The 14,573-nt window shown below is 38.6% G+C and overlaps 1 protein-coding gene across 2 annotated transcripts in view; it reads left to right on the top strand.

Annotated features, from left to right (window-relative positions):
• Window positions 1-556: 556 nt before the first annotated feature.
• Window positions 557-14,573, top strand: part of GLCCI1 (glucocorticoid induced 1) — a 128,489-nt gene continuing 114,472 nt past the window's right edge. For both annotated transcript variants that reach the window (XM_057549786.1, XM_057549787.1), the window contains exon 1: window positions 557-1,463. In XM_057549786.1, coding sequence (XP_057405769.1) covers window positions 1,022-1,463 — 442 coding nt within the window. In that variant the 5' untranslated portion in view covers window positions 557-1,021. The remainder of the gene's footprint in view (window positions 1,464-14,573) is intronic.

Below are 14,573 nucleotides of genomic sequence, written 5' to 3' on the forward strand. Positions count from 1 at the left end.
AGATTACTAAAATTAGTGGGGAAGGGATGGATTCTTCTAACACATCCCACCACCAGAACAGGTGTACTTGCAAAGTAAAGTTTGCCTGACGTATCCTCTGTCTCAAGTGGTACAAACGGCCCTGGAGGGTGGAGCCCTCACAACCTGCTTCCCTGGGCGTGCGCGTCTGTGGGTGTCGGGGTACGCGCAGGACACACACGGACCCACTCTCCCAGGGCAGCCCAATCACGGTCCCCCTCTCACCTCAAAGCCTGTCAACTCTCACGCCCCTCCTTGAACGCACAGCCCCTTTCTCCCTCTTCGCTCCTTCGTATCCCGCCTCCAAAGTAGGATGCCCACTTTCATTGGCAGTTGCTCCTCTCACTCCTACCCTGAAACCAATCACTCGCGTTCTGGTGGAGAACGACGGAGACAATGGGAATTCTCGTTGCGGCAGCTGCCGGCCCCGAGCGCCGGGAGGCGGTGCAGGGGGCGGGGTACGGGTTGGGGGGTTAGGTGCCTTATGGAGTGAAAAGCGGGCAGAGGAGGCGGCGGCGGCGGCGTTTGCGGTGGCGCGGCTACGCGTTCAGCCAGGCACCTCGAGGCCCTTTCCCCCTACCAGGTCCCCAGAAGCAGGGATCCCGGCCCTCCCTGCAGCTGCCGGGCTCTCCTGCGCGTGCAGCCCCGCGAATCTGCGTGATCCCGGCGGCTGCCCCTTTCCCCTGTCAGCGCGATGCCCGGGGCGGCGGCGGCGGCGGCTCCGGGCTCCTCGCGGCCCCGGCCGTAACCGCCACACCGAGCCCGGTCGGGCGGTTGGGGCCGTTGGACGTTTGTTTTCGCAGCCTTCCCCTCCCCCCCTCGCTGAGGCGGCGGGGGTGCGCGTTGCGAAGGGGGAGCCGAGAGACTCCTCCCCCTCCACGGTACCCCCGCCCCTCCCCCTTACACACTCGCACGCACTATCGCGCCGGCTCCCACACGCTCGCGCGCCTCCCGCTCCGCGCCTCGGTGTTGGCCGGCATCGTCCAGGGCCCGCGGAGCCACCATGTCCACTGCCTCCTCCTCTTCCAGTTCCTCTCAGACTCCTCATCCCCCGCCGCAGAGGATGCGGCGCAGCGCCACGGGTTCCCCGCCCGCCACCCCCGCCACCGGGAGCGGGAACGGTGCGGGCGGCGGCGGCGTGAGCTGCGCCCCGGTTGCGGGAGCCGGCCGGCTGCTGCAGCCCATCCGCGCCACGGTGCCCTACCAGCTCCTGCGGGGCAGCCAACACAGTCCCACGCGCCCGCCCGCCGCCGCCGCCTCGCTGGGCAGCCTCCCGGGGCCCGGCGCGGCCCGCGGCCCCAGCCCGCCCAGCCCGACGCCGCCGCCGACCGCGGCCCCGACCGAGCAGGCGCCACGGGCCAAGGGCCGCCCGAGACGGTCCCCAGAGAGCCACCGGAGGAGCAACTCACCTGAGCGACGGAGCCCCGGCTCGCCCGTGTGCAGAGGTAGCGAGCCCAACCCTTCCGTCCTCCCGGGCTGCGTCTCCCCGACGGTGCCCTCCGTGGAAACTTCAGCCTCTCCGGGCTTCTCTTTGCTAGTGCATTATCGAAGGTGTGAAAGTGGCTTTGGGAACCTCACCCCCCTGCGGTCGCTGCGGGGCTTGGATGAGCGAACTACGGAGCAACTTTTATTTGACCCTCCTACCGCCCCTCAGCTTTTATCTTCCATCACTCGCCTGTATCGAAAGGTTTTTCAGTTTAAGAGCTGATTAGCTCACTCATGTGTTTGCTGTTTGTAGTGGGGGAAGGAGGAGCTGGGCGAAACACTTAAAAAAACACGCACACAAACTCTCCGGCAGTAGATAAGGTGGTGGTTGTAATCTCTACAGCCTCTTTGTGCTTTCCTACAAAGTTCCTATAATGTGTCTGTGCCTACCGGGATAATTTTTTTTCTTTTTTGGGGGTGGGGAGGTGGAGGCACCAGTTATGATGTAAGGATATCCTGTTGGGTGTGTAGAGGGGACAGTTTTGGATGTGCAATTGAAGTGTATAGTGTTTGGTTTGGCCTTTTTTTTTTTTTTTTTTGGGCTCCCTCTTTTCTCTACTTTATATAGTCATATGCATCAGGGCGGTACTGCACTGGAAACAGTTTATGCCCAACTCAAGACTTTCATGGTAAATTTCTAAGGACCTATTTGTGGAGTGTGCTCACTTTTTTCCTTCTATTTTTAAGTACACTTAACAGTTCAGTTGAGCTGTTAAAGGATCTCAAGTTTCGTTTTTCTTAGGTGTCAAAGGTAATGGTGAGCTGGTGGATGCTGTCGGCTTCCCTTAATGTTTTGTGTTTTGGTGTGGTTTGGTTTATGTTTAGGGACACGGTGAATGATCTAGTTTAGTCCTGGGGGAGAAAAGGAAGTTTAGCCAAAACAGGGATGTAAAGCTCATAAGGGAGGGAGGAGTAGCTCATGTTATTAGATACCACGCTAGGGCTACAGATGCTGCTGCTGCATTGTGGAGAGAACGGATCATACCGAGGGGAAAAATCTCTGCTTGGAAGGGAATCACTGTGGAGCCTGTGCAGTGTTTATGTGGTATGTGTAATTTTTTTAATGGAGTTTTCTTGCTGAAGGTCTTAGACTTGGAGAAAGTGATTGTGTTAAGATAGATTGCAGTTTTGGTGTTTTGTTTTAATATTTCTGAGCTGTAATTAGCATGTTGCTAAGGCCCTTGTTTTCAGACCACTTGATGGTGAGGCAGGGTAGGATGTAGTGCAGTGGTATGTGTACAGGAGCACCGAGAAATGCATCCTGTAATCAGTATGCACCAGAAGGAATTTGCTCCCCCACTCCTCCCCCAGGTCAAGCCAGCTGCAGAAACTGACATCCTCCAGCAAATCCTGAATGAATGAATGAAAACAACGTGATCGCCCTAATAATGACCACAACTGAACACACATCTTTGGCTGTATTTTATAGAAAAGGCCACCATTTTCTAACAGATTAATGCCATATGCAACTCCTTTGCACATTTTCTAGAACTGTATGAAATGAGAGGTAACAGAATAAAAAGAAGGCAGCAGTTACATAAATTTTTGAGTGATTTAGTTTCAACAGTACATAGATTGAGTTTTGGGATTTTCTTTTAGGGACTAATGTAAGAGCCATAAAATAAGCACTGCAGAAAGACTGTATTCAGAGGGTTTTGTGGGCATAGTGAGTAGTTTCAGCAATTGCTGCAACAATATACTGGTCATCTAGTACCTCCTCCCTTTTTGTTGATAAACACATCTTACAACAGATCGTAGTACAACTTGTTTTTCTGCATCCTTCAAAAGTCTTAATTGCTTAGGAATTACAAGGTCCATCATCAAGTAGTTTTAATGAAATTTGTGACCAGGCTTAAACTGTCCTCTTTGTTGTAGTATGTCACATCTGAGTTTAATGCAATTTTAACGCAATCATGATGAAAACGCTTCTCTGAGTCTGGTTGTTCAGGAGACAGATTTGCATCAGAGAGCTTGTATTGGGAATAGAAGAGGCCTTTCTGCTGTTTTTAACACCAGGTGGTTTTGTCAGTTTCTTACATTGAAATGATTTTGAATGTAGGCTCTTCTGCCCCCAGTTCCCTGATGATATTACCTTTCTGTTACTTCTCCACATCCCACCTTGCTCCTCTCTACCTAAGTTAAAACTATACAACTAATCTATTCTTTTTACTCATCTATTTAAAATTCATGCTATGAACAGTTGAACAATTTTTCAAACAATTATCTACTCAGTTTCTTTTGAATTCTGCAAGGTTCTGACTTCAGTGGATTGTAGCCTCCACAGGTCAAGGCTCCTGCCGCCGCTGCTGCTGCAGACACTGACATCACTATACTGCATGAATGAAAAACAACAACGTGCTCCATTTCTGGCTCTCCCCCTCCTTCCTTTTCTGCACACTCCGTGTGTGTGTGTGTGTTTAAGATGGTATTACGCTGCATTTGAAACTACATTTAAAACTGTTAAATTAGGTGGGTGGTGGCTCAGGGATATGTGTTTAGTATAGAAGCATATTGCTTACAAAAAGCTTCAAGTGCTATGAGCATTTGGACTAGAGGTGACATAACAGCATTCAGTATTTTTTTTATCTGGACTAGTGGTTATGGAAGAAAATACAGAAGATGTAAACAATTTTCTTTGTAATTGCTTTACCAAGAAGAAGTTATGAGACAGTGTAATTTCTTAACATGTTAGATCATTATTGTCTCCCTCTGAAACATTCTTAATATGCACATTTATAGGGTTAAGTCTAGAATAATAAAGAAATGATACTCAGATTATTTCACAAGGCTGAGGAAAAGCTGAATTATGTAAATAGGCACAATTTTAATATGATATTTATAAAATCTAGCAAGAAGATGGTAATTTTCTTTATTTTTGTAGCACAGTTTTAGATAATTTCAATGGGTATCATAATAGAAGATACATAAATCTCCAAACACCTTGCTCTGTATAGAGAACATGGAGTTTTAAAAATTGAAATTATCTTGTTTATGCATATGATCATATTTTTGTTTGCATGTTTTACATTTTCTTTTGTATTTTTAAAACTTCAAAGTTTGTTATTTATATTCATTTCTTCTGCCTTTAGCAAAATGTCACCCTCCCCCTTGTTTAGTTCTGAAGGGTCTTGAAGTGGTGAATGACAAGCTACTGAATGCATCCTCAGGCTCCCTGTGATGTGTTTTTAATAGATGTAAAATCATAAAGTATTATGCAAATAGTTATTTTTTTGTAATGGTAATACATAAGTCTACCTTTGAGATAAATAGAACAACCCAAATGAGAATATAGCAGGATGTTGTGTTAAAATTAATGATCTTTAAGCTAAAATCATGAGTAACAATGAAAATATAATAAAGTTGCTTCTTTCTGAAAACTTCATAAAGCAAAACCTATGAATTCAAAAACAGAACAAATACAATTTTATTGTGCAAGACAGTAAATAGCAATTGCAGGTCCTTTTGTGGTTTTTTGTAAGGATTGAGCACTGAGATGAATTATAAATTCTAAAAGATATAAAAACAGTTGCGTTAGAGCACTCGATGTAGAATACCGCTTATTTTTAAGTGTACCAAACCTAATAACAAAAACATGGAAGAGCTTGTAATTTATATAGTTCCTGCTATGGAAAATAGCATGTGTTGATTCCTGATTTAACATGCCTAATATCATTAACTCTAGAGTGAAATTTGATAAGAATTTTTCATGAGTACCTTGAGAGCCTTATTGTTTTATACATTAAGATGTTATGATTATATTTTAAAAGAAAATACAAAGCCAGCTAGCATATAATGCTGAATGACTGCCTGCAGTGTGTGTGCATGTATGTGTGTGTGTGTGTGTCCGTGTTTTGATCAATTAATTTGCTTTCAGTTTTTTATTTTTCATTAAATTTTCCCTCGAGTCCTTTTTACTGCTATGCTCAGTTTGTGGACTTCCAACATTTTAAATTACTTTTTTTCTCTCTCTTTTTAAAGATACTCGGACATTCTCTTATAAAGTTACTTCTCAGGCCGATATTGTTGAAAATTAAGGTCCTCCTCTTGTCCTCCCACTTTTAAAAATAGTTTTCCTTGAGTGCTTAGAGTTAACTTGTTTCAAAGCTTTCTTATACTAGACTGAAAACAGTTAAAGCTTTGACTGTTTTTCCTAAAGAGACAGGTTTCAGATACTGATTTTTGGGAAAGGTTTTCATCCTTTGAGAACTACACTAAGTATCAGCAGCGTTCATTAACTAAATTTTCCCATTAATTATGGTACGTAAAATTTCTACATCAGTGGGTCAATAGCAAAATAGATAAGTGAATTTATAGAAGTTTTTTTATTCTTAAACTGTTTTATGTTCAAAGATTATATTCCTTTCGAATAACTATTATTCTAAGCATATTGAATATTGTATACCTAGGGTGTATAAAAGCACCTTGGTCAGTTTAACTGCATGTAAAGTCGTGTATATATATTGAGCTAAAAATTCTTTCATGATTTACAGTACTTTTTACAGAAGGACATTTCATTCACTGCAATGTAAGTTGCTTCAAGGATTTAATGCAAATTAGGATTTATACATTGGGGAAGTGTTGAAGGGTAATGGTATCCTTGTGATTTTTATTTGTGATAATGTGGACTAAATGTGAATAAGAAAACAAAGGAGTAATTGGGCTCCATGGCAATGAATAACAATGGAAATAAACGGCAGTGTTCAACAAATGGCGAGTAGGAGAGGATTTTTCTTAAATCTGAAATTTAAAACATTGCTAAAAGCCTGTTTTATCAAAGCTTCCACATACAGCTAATAATCTGCCAAGAAGTATATACTAATGACTTTGTTATTCTTAATTTTAGTTTAGTCTTTTCTCCAGAGTTTAAATCCCCAGACACCACCACGATAGGCTTTTTCACAGCACCTGTCCTGGGTCTGTGCCTGGCACTGTTGTCTTTTGTCTTCAATATATAATTTTGTTCTCTCATTAAATGTCAAAGAAACCAAATCACTGATGCTGTTTCTGTCCTATATTCTATTTATTTTAACAAGAGGTTGAGCTTATCTGATAATGGTCTCTAACTGGGTTTGCCAAAAGTCAGTGGAGGAGAGAACACTACTCACCTATTGATGTGAAAAACCTGAGTGAGAAGCTGATGGAAGAGCCAGAAGCCAATCTCTTTCCCTTTCTACCTCTCATCTGAACCCCTAGAACTGACCATGACTCCATGGATCATCCAGTTGATTCTAGAAAGATAATACTTGTGCTTATTCTGCAAAACAAATTATAATGGATTTATAGTAATTCTAAAGAAAACAGGATTATACTTAATTATGAACAAATTGTGGAAAAATACTTTCCTAGTATTTCATTTTTGTAGGAACAAACATGGCAGTTACCTTTAAGAAGTGTTGTTTACCTCAGGTGAATGTTATTGTGGCAGCTTGCAGGACGAGGCAAGTTCATGAATACCTGAATAACCTCCCCAATATTATGTTGTATCTCTAATTGTTGTAGGTACAAAGGAAGAAAACATGTGAGTGCTTTACTCTATATAAGGCAATATATACTTTCATTCATCAAGAAAGTGGATTTCAAATCATATCTTCCGATTCCAGATACAGCGTTCATTCCACAGGATTATCCTATTTCTCCTAATTAAAAAGAGTGATATTGGTCATCAGCTGTGATTTCTGAGCTATAAGAATTACTGAAGAATAGGTTTTCTATTGGTTCCACAGCACTATTACACTGTGCTGGGGTATGCTTTGACATTTTCAGAATGTCTAAAAATGTGTCAGAGAGAGGGAGAGAGACAGAGAGGAGGGTATGAGCAACAGTGTGTGAGAGAGAAATCCTGGTTCCTGAGGGGTCAAGGATATGGACTTGGTTGTATCTGGCCTTGTGTACTTCTAGAATCTGTGCTGTTCTTGAATCATATTATAGTGAGAAGTATGTTTCTCCATGATTATTAAAAGTTAGTTATACATGGTGGTAAACTGGTAAATGCTTCAGGAATTACTAAGCAGAGATTCTGGTCTCAAGTGATTGTCCTGGCAACTGGTACTAGGTTAATTTAGCCCCACCAAGAGCTAATAGTTATCACTGCAGTTTGTGGGTTTGAACTCTGTATATTTATAACTTAATGAAATGCAACTATGGTGCACCTTAATAATGGCTCATCAAAAATAAGGATGAGTTAAAGAAACTAGTGAGATCCATTATTGTGTGGGAAGGTTGATGTCCAAAATTGTCTTCCAAGTTATTAGAATTCAGAAATCCATTAAACTTTTGGATGTTTCATAACAAGAAGGCAAAAACTGCTAAAACTTGCTGCCTAGTGTCTGAAGATAAAATACCTATCCACTACTGACAGTAATATCCCCTTATTTAGCCAGTATGGCCACAGAGTGAACTTCTGTTAGTAGTCCCTATAGCTAATTTTAACTTTTATATTACTAAAATATCAATTATTTAGTTAAACATTTTCTAAAATTATTATACAGTTGTTTTCTTGAGCGGAACAAACAAGACATGAATGAACTCTTTGTGGCTTAATTAGCTTTGTTAATACCTATGATATACCTAATAAAATGATTGCTGTTGATACTATTGAACATAGGATTGAATGAGCACTGACTGACAACTAGAGTTGCCCTGTAACTGATTCTATACATTTGCTTTGGGGATTGTCTTATTTCTGGTAAAGGTGGAATGAAGCAGTGAGTGGCTACATTTATTCCTTAAAGGAATAACCTGGCTTTTTTCTCTAGAATTAATTATCAAGTTAAAGACCAAAGAAATGATGTTCCAAATGGTTCCATAAAAGAGGCTTAGAAACAGAAAGGTATACTGAAAAATATTAGATTTGGAGTCAAGAGACTTGGGTTCTATTTCCACTTCTAACATTTGACTTATAGTAAGTTCTTAACTCTTTGCATCCTATTTTCTCTATCTTTAAAATGATATAGGTGGGCTTTTTAAGAGTTTGGTTGGGTAGGGGAAAGATTCCGCTGTGGAAAGGAAAAGTAAGTTTATTAAAGGAAAAGTAAGTTTATTATTTACTGAGGTATAACAAATAAAAGTTCTATATATTTTAAGGTATACAGTGTGATGATTTGGTACACATTTACAATGTGAGATGATTACCACAATCAAGATAATTAACATATCCATCACCTCACATAGATGCCTTTTTTTTTTGATGTGTGACGAGAACACTTAAGATCTATTCTTAGCAAATTCCAAGTATACAATACAGTATTATCGACTGTAGTCACCATCTGTACATTAGATTCCCAGAACTTACTCATAACTGAAAGTTTGTACCCTTTGACCTCCCCGCTTTTCCCACTTGCCAGTCCCTGGCAACCATCATTCTACTCTCTGCTTCTATGAATTAGACTTTTTTAGATTATGCACATAAGTGAGATCATATTTGTTTTTGTTTTTCCCTGTGTATTTGTTTTGCTGTCTGGCTTATTTCACTCAGCAAAATGTTCTCCAGGTTCATCTATGTTGTTGTGAATGGCGGGATTTCCTTCTTTAAAAGACTGTATAATATTCCATTTTATATGTATACCACATTTTCTTTATCCATTCCTCCGTGAGTGGACACATAGGTTCTCCACATCTTAGCTATCGTGGATAATGCTGCGAAGAACATGGGAGGGCAGATATCTTTTCAAGATACTGATTTTACTTCCTGTGGGTATATACTCAGAAGTGAGATTGCTGGATCATATGATAGGTCTATTTTTAAGTTTTTCAGGAACCTCCATACTGTTTTCCATTCCCACCAATTTATATTCCCACCAGTGTTATACAAGGGTTCTCTTTTCTCCACATCCTCACCAACACTTCTTATTTTCTTGTCTTTTTGACAATAGCCATTCTAACAAGTGTGAGGTGGTATCTCATTGTGGTTTCAATTTGCATTTCACTGGTGATTAGTGATGTTGAGCACTTTTTCGTGTACCCTCATTAGCCATTTATATGTCATCTTTGGAAAATGTCTATTCAGATCCTTTGCCTATTTCTTAATAAGGTTATGTGTGTTTTTTGCTATTGAGTTATATGAATTCCATATATATTTTGGACATAGCAAATGTATATATCCAAAACACTATACGCTTATCAGATGTATGGTTTGCAGATATTTTCTCCCATTCCATAACTTGCCTTTTTATTTTGTTGATTGTTTCCTTTACTGTGCAGAAGCTTTTTAGTTGCTTGTTCATTTTTGCTTTTGTTGCTTGTGCTTTTGATATCATATCCAAAATATCATTGCCAAGACTGATGTCAAGGAGATTTTTCCCTATGTTTTCTTCTAGGAGTTTTATAGTTCCAGGTCTTAAATTTAAGTCTTTAATCCATTTCAAGTTAACTTTGTGCATGATGTAAGATAAGGGTCCAGTTTCATTCTTTTGCATTTGGATATCCAGTTTTCCCAGCACCATGTATAGAAGAGACTGTCCTTTTCCCATTGTATATTCTTGGCACCCTTGTCAAAGATTAGTTGACCATATATGCGTGGATTTATTTCTGGGTCCTCTGTTCCATTGGTCTATGTGTCTGTTTCTATTGCCAGTACCATATTGTTTCTATAGCATTGTGTAGACTAGATGATTCTTAGTAAAATTAGTTATTTACTGAGCTTTTATGTCAGCAACTAGTCTTCACCGGAACTCAATATAGAACACTTTTATAATTTCTCTTTCTCTCTTGAGAAGTTAAGTAATCTGCCCAAGATCAGGCGGCATGCACAGAAGGCCCAAAGGGCCATGTAACTCTCTAAGTCCCGACTTCAGGTCAGGTGAAAGTTGCTTTTGGAACCCAATTAATTATGGGGCAGGAAAGCACGCACAATGGGTTATCCCATTGCTTATACAGTTAAGTCACAGAAAGGCCAAAAATAGCTTTGGTGGGCTGTGAAGAGAAAGCTAAATGGAACTAAACTCTAGGGTCCATAGAACTTAAAATAGCTGCAAGTATTCCCAGTGATTCAGGCCTCAGATATGTATATAAATATGTCATAGCACTTCAAAACCTTATTATGTCATTAGTAAGCCTTCCCCATGGTCCTTAAAGTACTTACCACTTTGTTAAGACAGAATTTAGATTTAATTTTTAAAATTGCCTTTCACATGAAATCTTAAAATCTGGGTAGAATGAGTCTTTTGCATTTTCCTATTTGATAACATAAGCTTTACATTTATAATAAAGCATCATAAGGCTCCATTCAGCCATAACATTGTGATTCATAACTTTTACCATTCTTTGATAATTTAGCAGCATTCAAAATAGTATCTTTTTATATTTCACTCTCATGGCAAAGCAGCAAGGTGCATTATCTTCTCAATTTATGCCTCCTTGGGCTCTTTTCCATTTTCTAGGTTTGCTGATGTGATGTATAATAGAAAAGATATTTCAATCTCCATTTTAACAATTTCTTTCAGGATGTTGTGGCGTTTTTCAGTGTCACTTGTGCTTACTCTAAGCCCTCTTTGATAGTCAGTGTGGAACATGAATCCTTTCATAAGTAACATTAGAAATGGTATTTTTATTGTTATTGTTATGATACTGAAAGTGTTATATAGAGTCTATGTGATGAAGTTTCTCATGACTTTTCTTGTGTAATTACTTTACTAGTTAAATACATCAGTTTATAAGTTGGATTAATGAAGTAATATTTGTATCTTAGAAGATAACAAAAACTAGTAGAGCTCAGTTGCTCAGTTACCTTAAAGAACTTTGCTATACTTATGTAAACCTGTGAAATGATCTTCCCACGAATGTGTAAAAGGGATCATAGTAAAATACAGACTTGTTTATATATTAGCTGGTAGTCTATAAACAAATTATGATATTTTTGAGTGTTCTGTGACAGTGTCATTTTCTTTCTTCCAAAGTGTATTGGAGGTACTCTGGTGCATCTCCCTGAAAAGAATCAACTGTCCTTTTCCTGCTTAAAGTCAGGTTATTTCATTTAAGTGTCTAATACTTACTAAACAGGGATTAGCAAACATTGCTAAATGCAGTTTCATTAGCATTGTAAATTAGGGAGTTAGACTGTGCTCAGAAATCAGGTTTTGGAAAAAAGCTGCAGTATTCTGCAATATTTTGATCAGATAGCTTTAAAAAACTTATTTTAAAATTCTGTTCTTTCTTTGCATATTTAAGTGACCTGTTATTGAAAAATACCTGGTCAGTTGATTGCATTTGCCCACTCTTTGTCTTTTTGGTTAACACATGGCCAAAGATGAGTGTAGCTTTAATGTAATTTCAGTGATAACTGTTCATTCAAGAAATTTTTGTTTTCAGGTATTGTAGTTGTTGGCAGTATGTTGATGAGTAAAACTAATGCATTTTCTCCCTGTTTTACACAATAAATATTTATTGAGTCCCTGCTATGTCTGAGGAGTTCTGTTTAACCCTCACAGAATACGTATTCTAGGTGCAACTGGGGTGCTCACATTCATTTTTCTCAACAAGGTCAAGTCATTTATAATCTGCCAAGAATTTGACCCACTATATTCTCTGAGGTTTGGACTTCATATGGGAATTATTATGTTCTATGCTTATCTTTCAAGATTAGGTTGCACTTCTTGGTATTCTTTTTTGAATACCAAATACTTGTTTATATGTGTTTTTCCCTTATTAGATGAAGCTTAGAAGAGCATTATCTTGTGGCTTCTATATTATATCTAGGTCTAAGCTATATTGCTGCCTGGACATATTATAATATTCTGCTAAAGTTTGGCCTAGCATGGTGGGATTAACATGGAATCAGCTTCTGAAGCTGTTATATTTGGAGAAATTCAAAAAACCATCATGCCAAAAATTTGTTGGGCATTTTCAATTAAAAATCTAAATGTTTTTAGATCTGTCATAAAGATCATGATTATACTAAGCAAACAATGAGAATATAAATTACATATTAATTTGTTCTTTATTGCAATGTAAAAATTTTAAAGTGTAGAGCAGATTTTGGGGTGGTTGTTTGCTTTAGAGAATATCTAATTTATGTGCAAGTAAAATTATTCAATTTAGCAAAGTGTTATTTACACACACTTTTTAGGAAGTCAGTTACACAAGATTGAGGTTCATCTGAGGTTGTAAAAATATATTACAGAATAGTGTAATTTCTCATTGCTACATAAAATGTTCTACTGACATTTAGCAGGATTAACTAATATCCTAAGAAGTTGTTATAAATGAACATGAATAGATCTTTTCCATTTCCTTTCTAGTCTGAGTTTTAAAATTCTAAGAAATTTTGTATTCAGTTAACCCCTAAAAGGGAAAGAATTCATATGTACTAATGATTTTATTTCTCACATTTCTCTGTGGAAAGGTATGCTTTTAAATTAGATAAATATTCCAAGTTTTTTTCTGGATTATTTTGTCCTTATAAAAAAAAAGTTATTACTTGAATTATAATTTCCTACCAAACTGTTCCTAACCAGCTTAATGGAGGAAATATTTCTTCCTTCATGAAAAACTTTCACCAAACCTTCTACTGTTATCAGTGTCAGGAGGACAAGGCAATAAGTAAGCATAATTAGACTAGAAATATGATTAGTACTGTGGATTATGATTTTATTTATAATTGTATAATCCTACAGTCTGATTTTAACTTAAAGTTTCTGTATATACTTAAGGACAAAGAAATTAATTGGTCACCCATATACACACTACTGTATATAAAATAGATGACTAATAAAGACCTACTGTATAGCACAGGGAACTCTACTCAGTACTCTGTAATGGCCTATATGGGAAAAGAATCTAAAAGAGTAGATATATGTATATGTATAACAGATTCACTTTGCTGTACACCTGAAACTAACACAACATTGTAAATAAACTCTACCCCAATAAAAATTTAAAAGTAAATAAATAAGTATACATTCACAGGAAATTGCAAAGACAATACAGAGAGCTCCCACGTATCCTTCACCCACTTTTCCTTTAACGGTTATATTTTACAAAATTATAGTATGACATCAAACCAGGATTTTTATATTGGTGTGTGTGACTCTGTGTGTGTGTGTGTGTCATTTTATCACATGTGTAGATCTGTGTAACCACCAGTATAATCAAGATACAGACCTGTTCTATCACAGATGTCAGATGCCACTCAGATCTCCCTCGTGCTGCCCGTTGTAGTCACACCACTCCCTCCCCCTACCACCCTGACCCCTGGCAATCACTGATCTGTTCTCCATCTCTATAATTTTGTTGAGAATGTTCAATAAAAGGAATCATACACTATGTGACCTTTTGAGCCTGGCTCTTTTTCACTCAACATAATGCCCTTGAGATCTATCACAGTTGTTCAGAGTATCAATAGTCTGTTACCCTTTATTGCTGAGCAATATTGCACAGTATGGATGTACCACAGTTTCCTTACCCATCACTTATTGGAGGACATTTTGGTTAAGGTTGGGTCTGTTACAAATAAAAATGTTAAAAAAATTTGTGTACAGATTAAAAAAAAATTAATTGGTCACCTAATTTGATTATACCTAAGGGCTACACAATATCTGTGTGCGTGTGTGTGTGTGGTGTGTATGTATGTGTATAAAAGAGAGAATGCTGTAAGGTTTGCATTCCTTTCTCAGCAATCACTGGATAATCACTGGCTCCTGATACTTTCTCCTTATAGAGTAGAAATTCATGGTCATCTTTTCATAATGCTATAAGTAATTTTAATATACTAAGTGGTAGTGACTTAGGGACTTTACTTATCTCATGTAAGATAAAACCAGTGGACAACTAACTAGATGAGAATTCTGAACATCTTCCTTCTGGTTATGGGGAAATTTGCTATTTATAATACAATTATATTTCCTTCGGGAGGCATGTCTTCAATGCTGAACTCTTTGAAGTATTTACTTAAGGATTATTTGGTAAAAAGTTGTTGGATGGGTTTGGAGAAACAAATTAATCAGTTTACATATAAATTCCCTTTTCTGAATCATCTAACGTAATTTAGAATGACAATCCAGTTATCTACAGTTTAATTTTCTTAGTAAGTGTATGATCATTTTCTCTGCTGGAGTTGGCTTTGTGATTTTTGAGCA

This window comes from Balaenoptera acutorostrata, chromosome 7 (genome assembly GCF_949987535.1).
Source record: "Balaenoptera acutorostrata chromosome 7, mBalAcu1.1, whole genome shotgun sequence".
NCBI classification, from domain to species: domain Eukaryota; kingdom Metazoa; phylum Chordata; class Mammalia; order Artiodactyla; family Balaenopteridae; genus Balaenoptera; species Balaenoptera acutorostrata.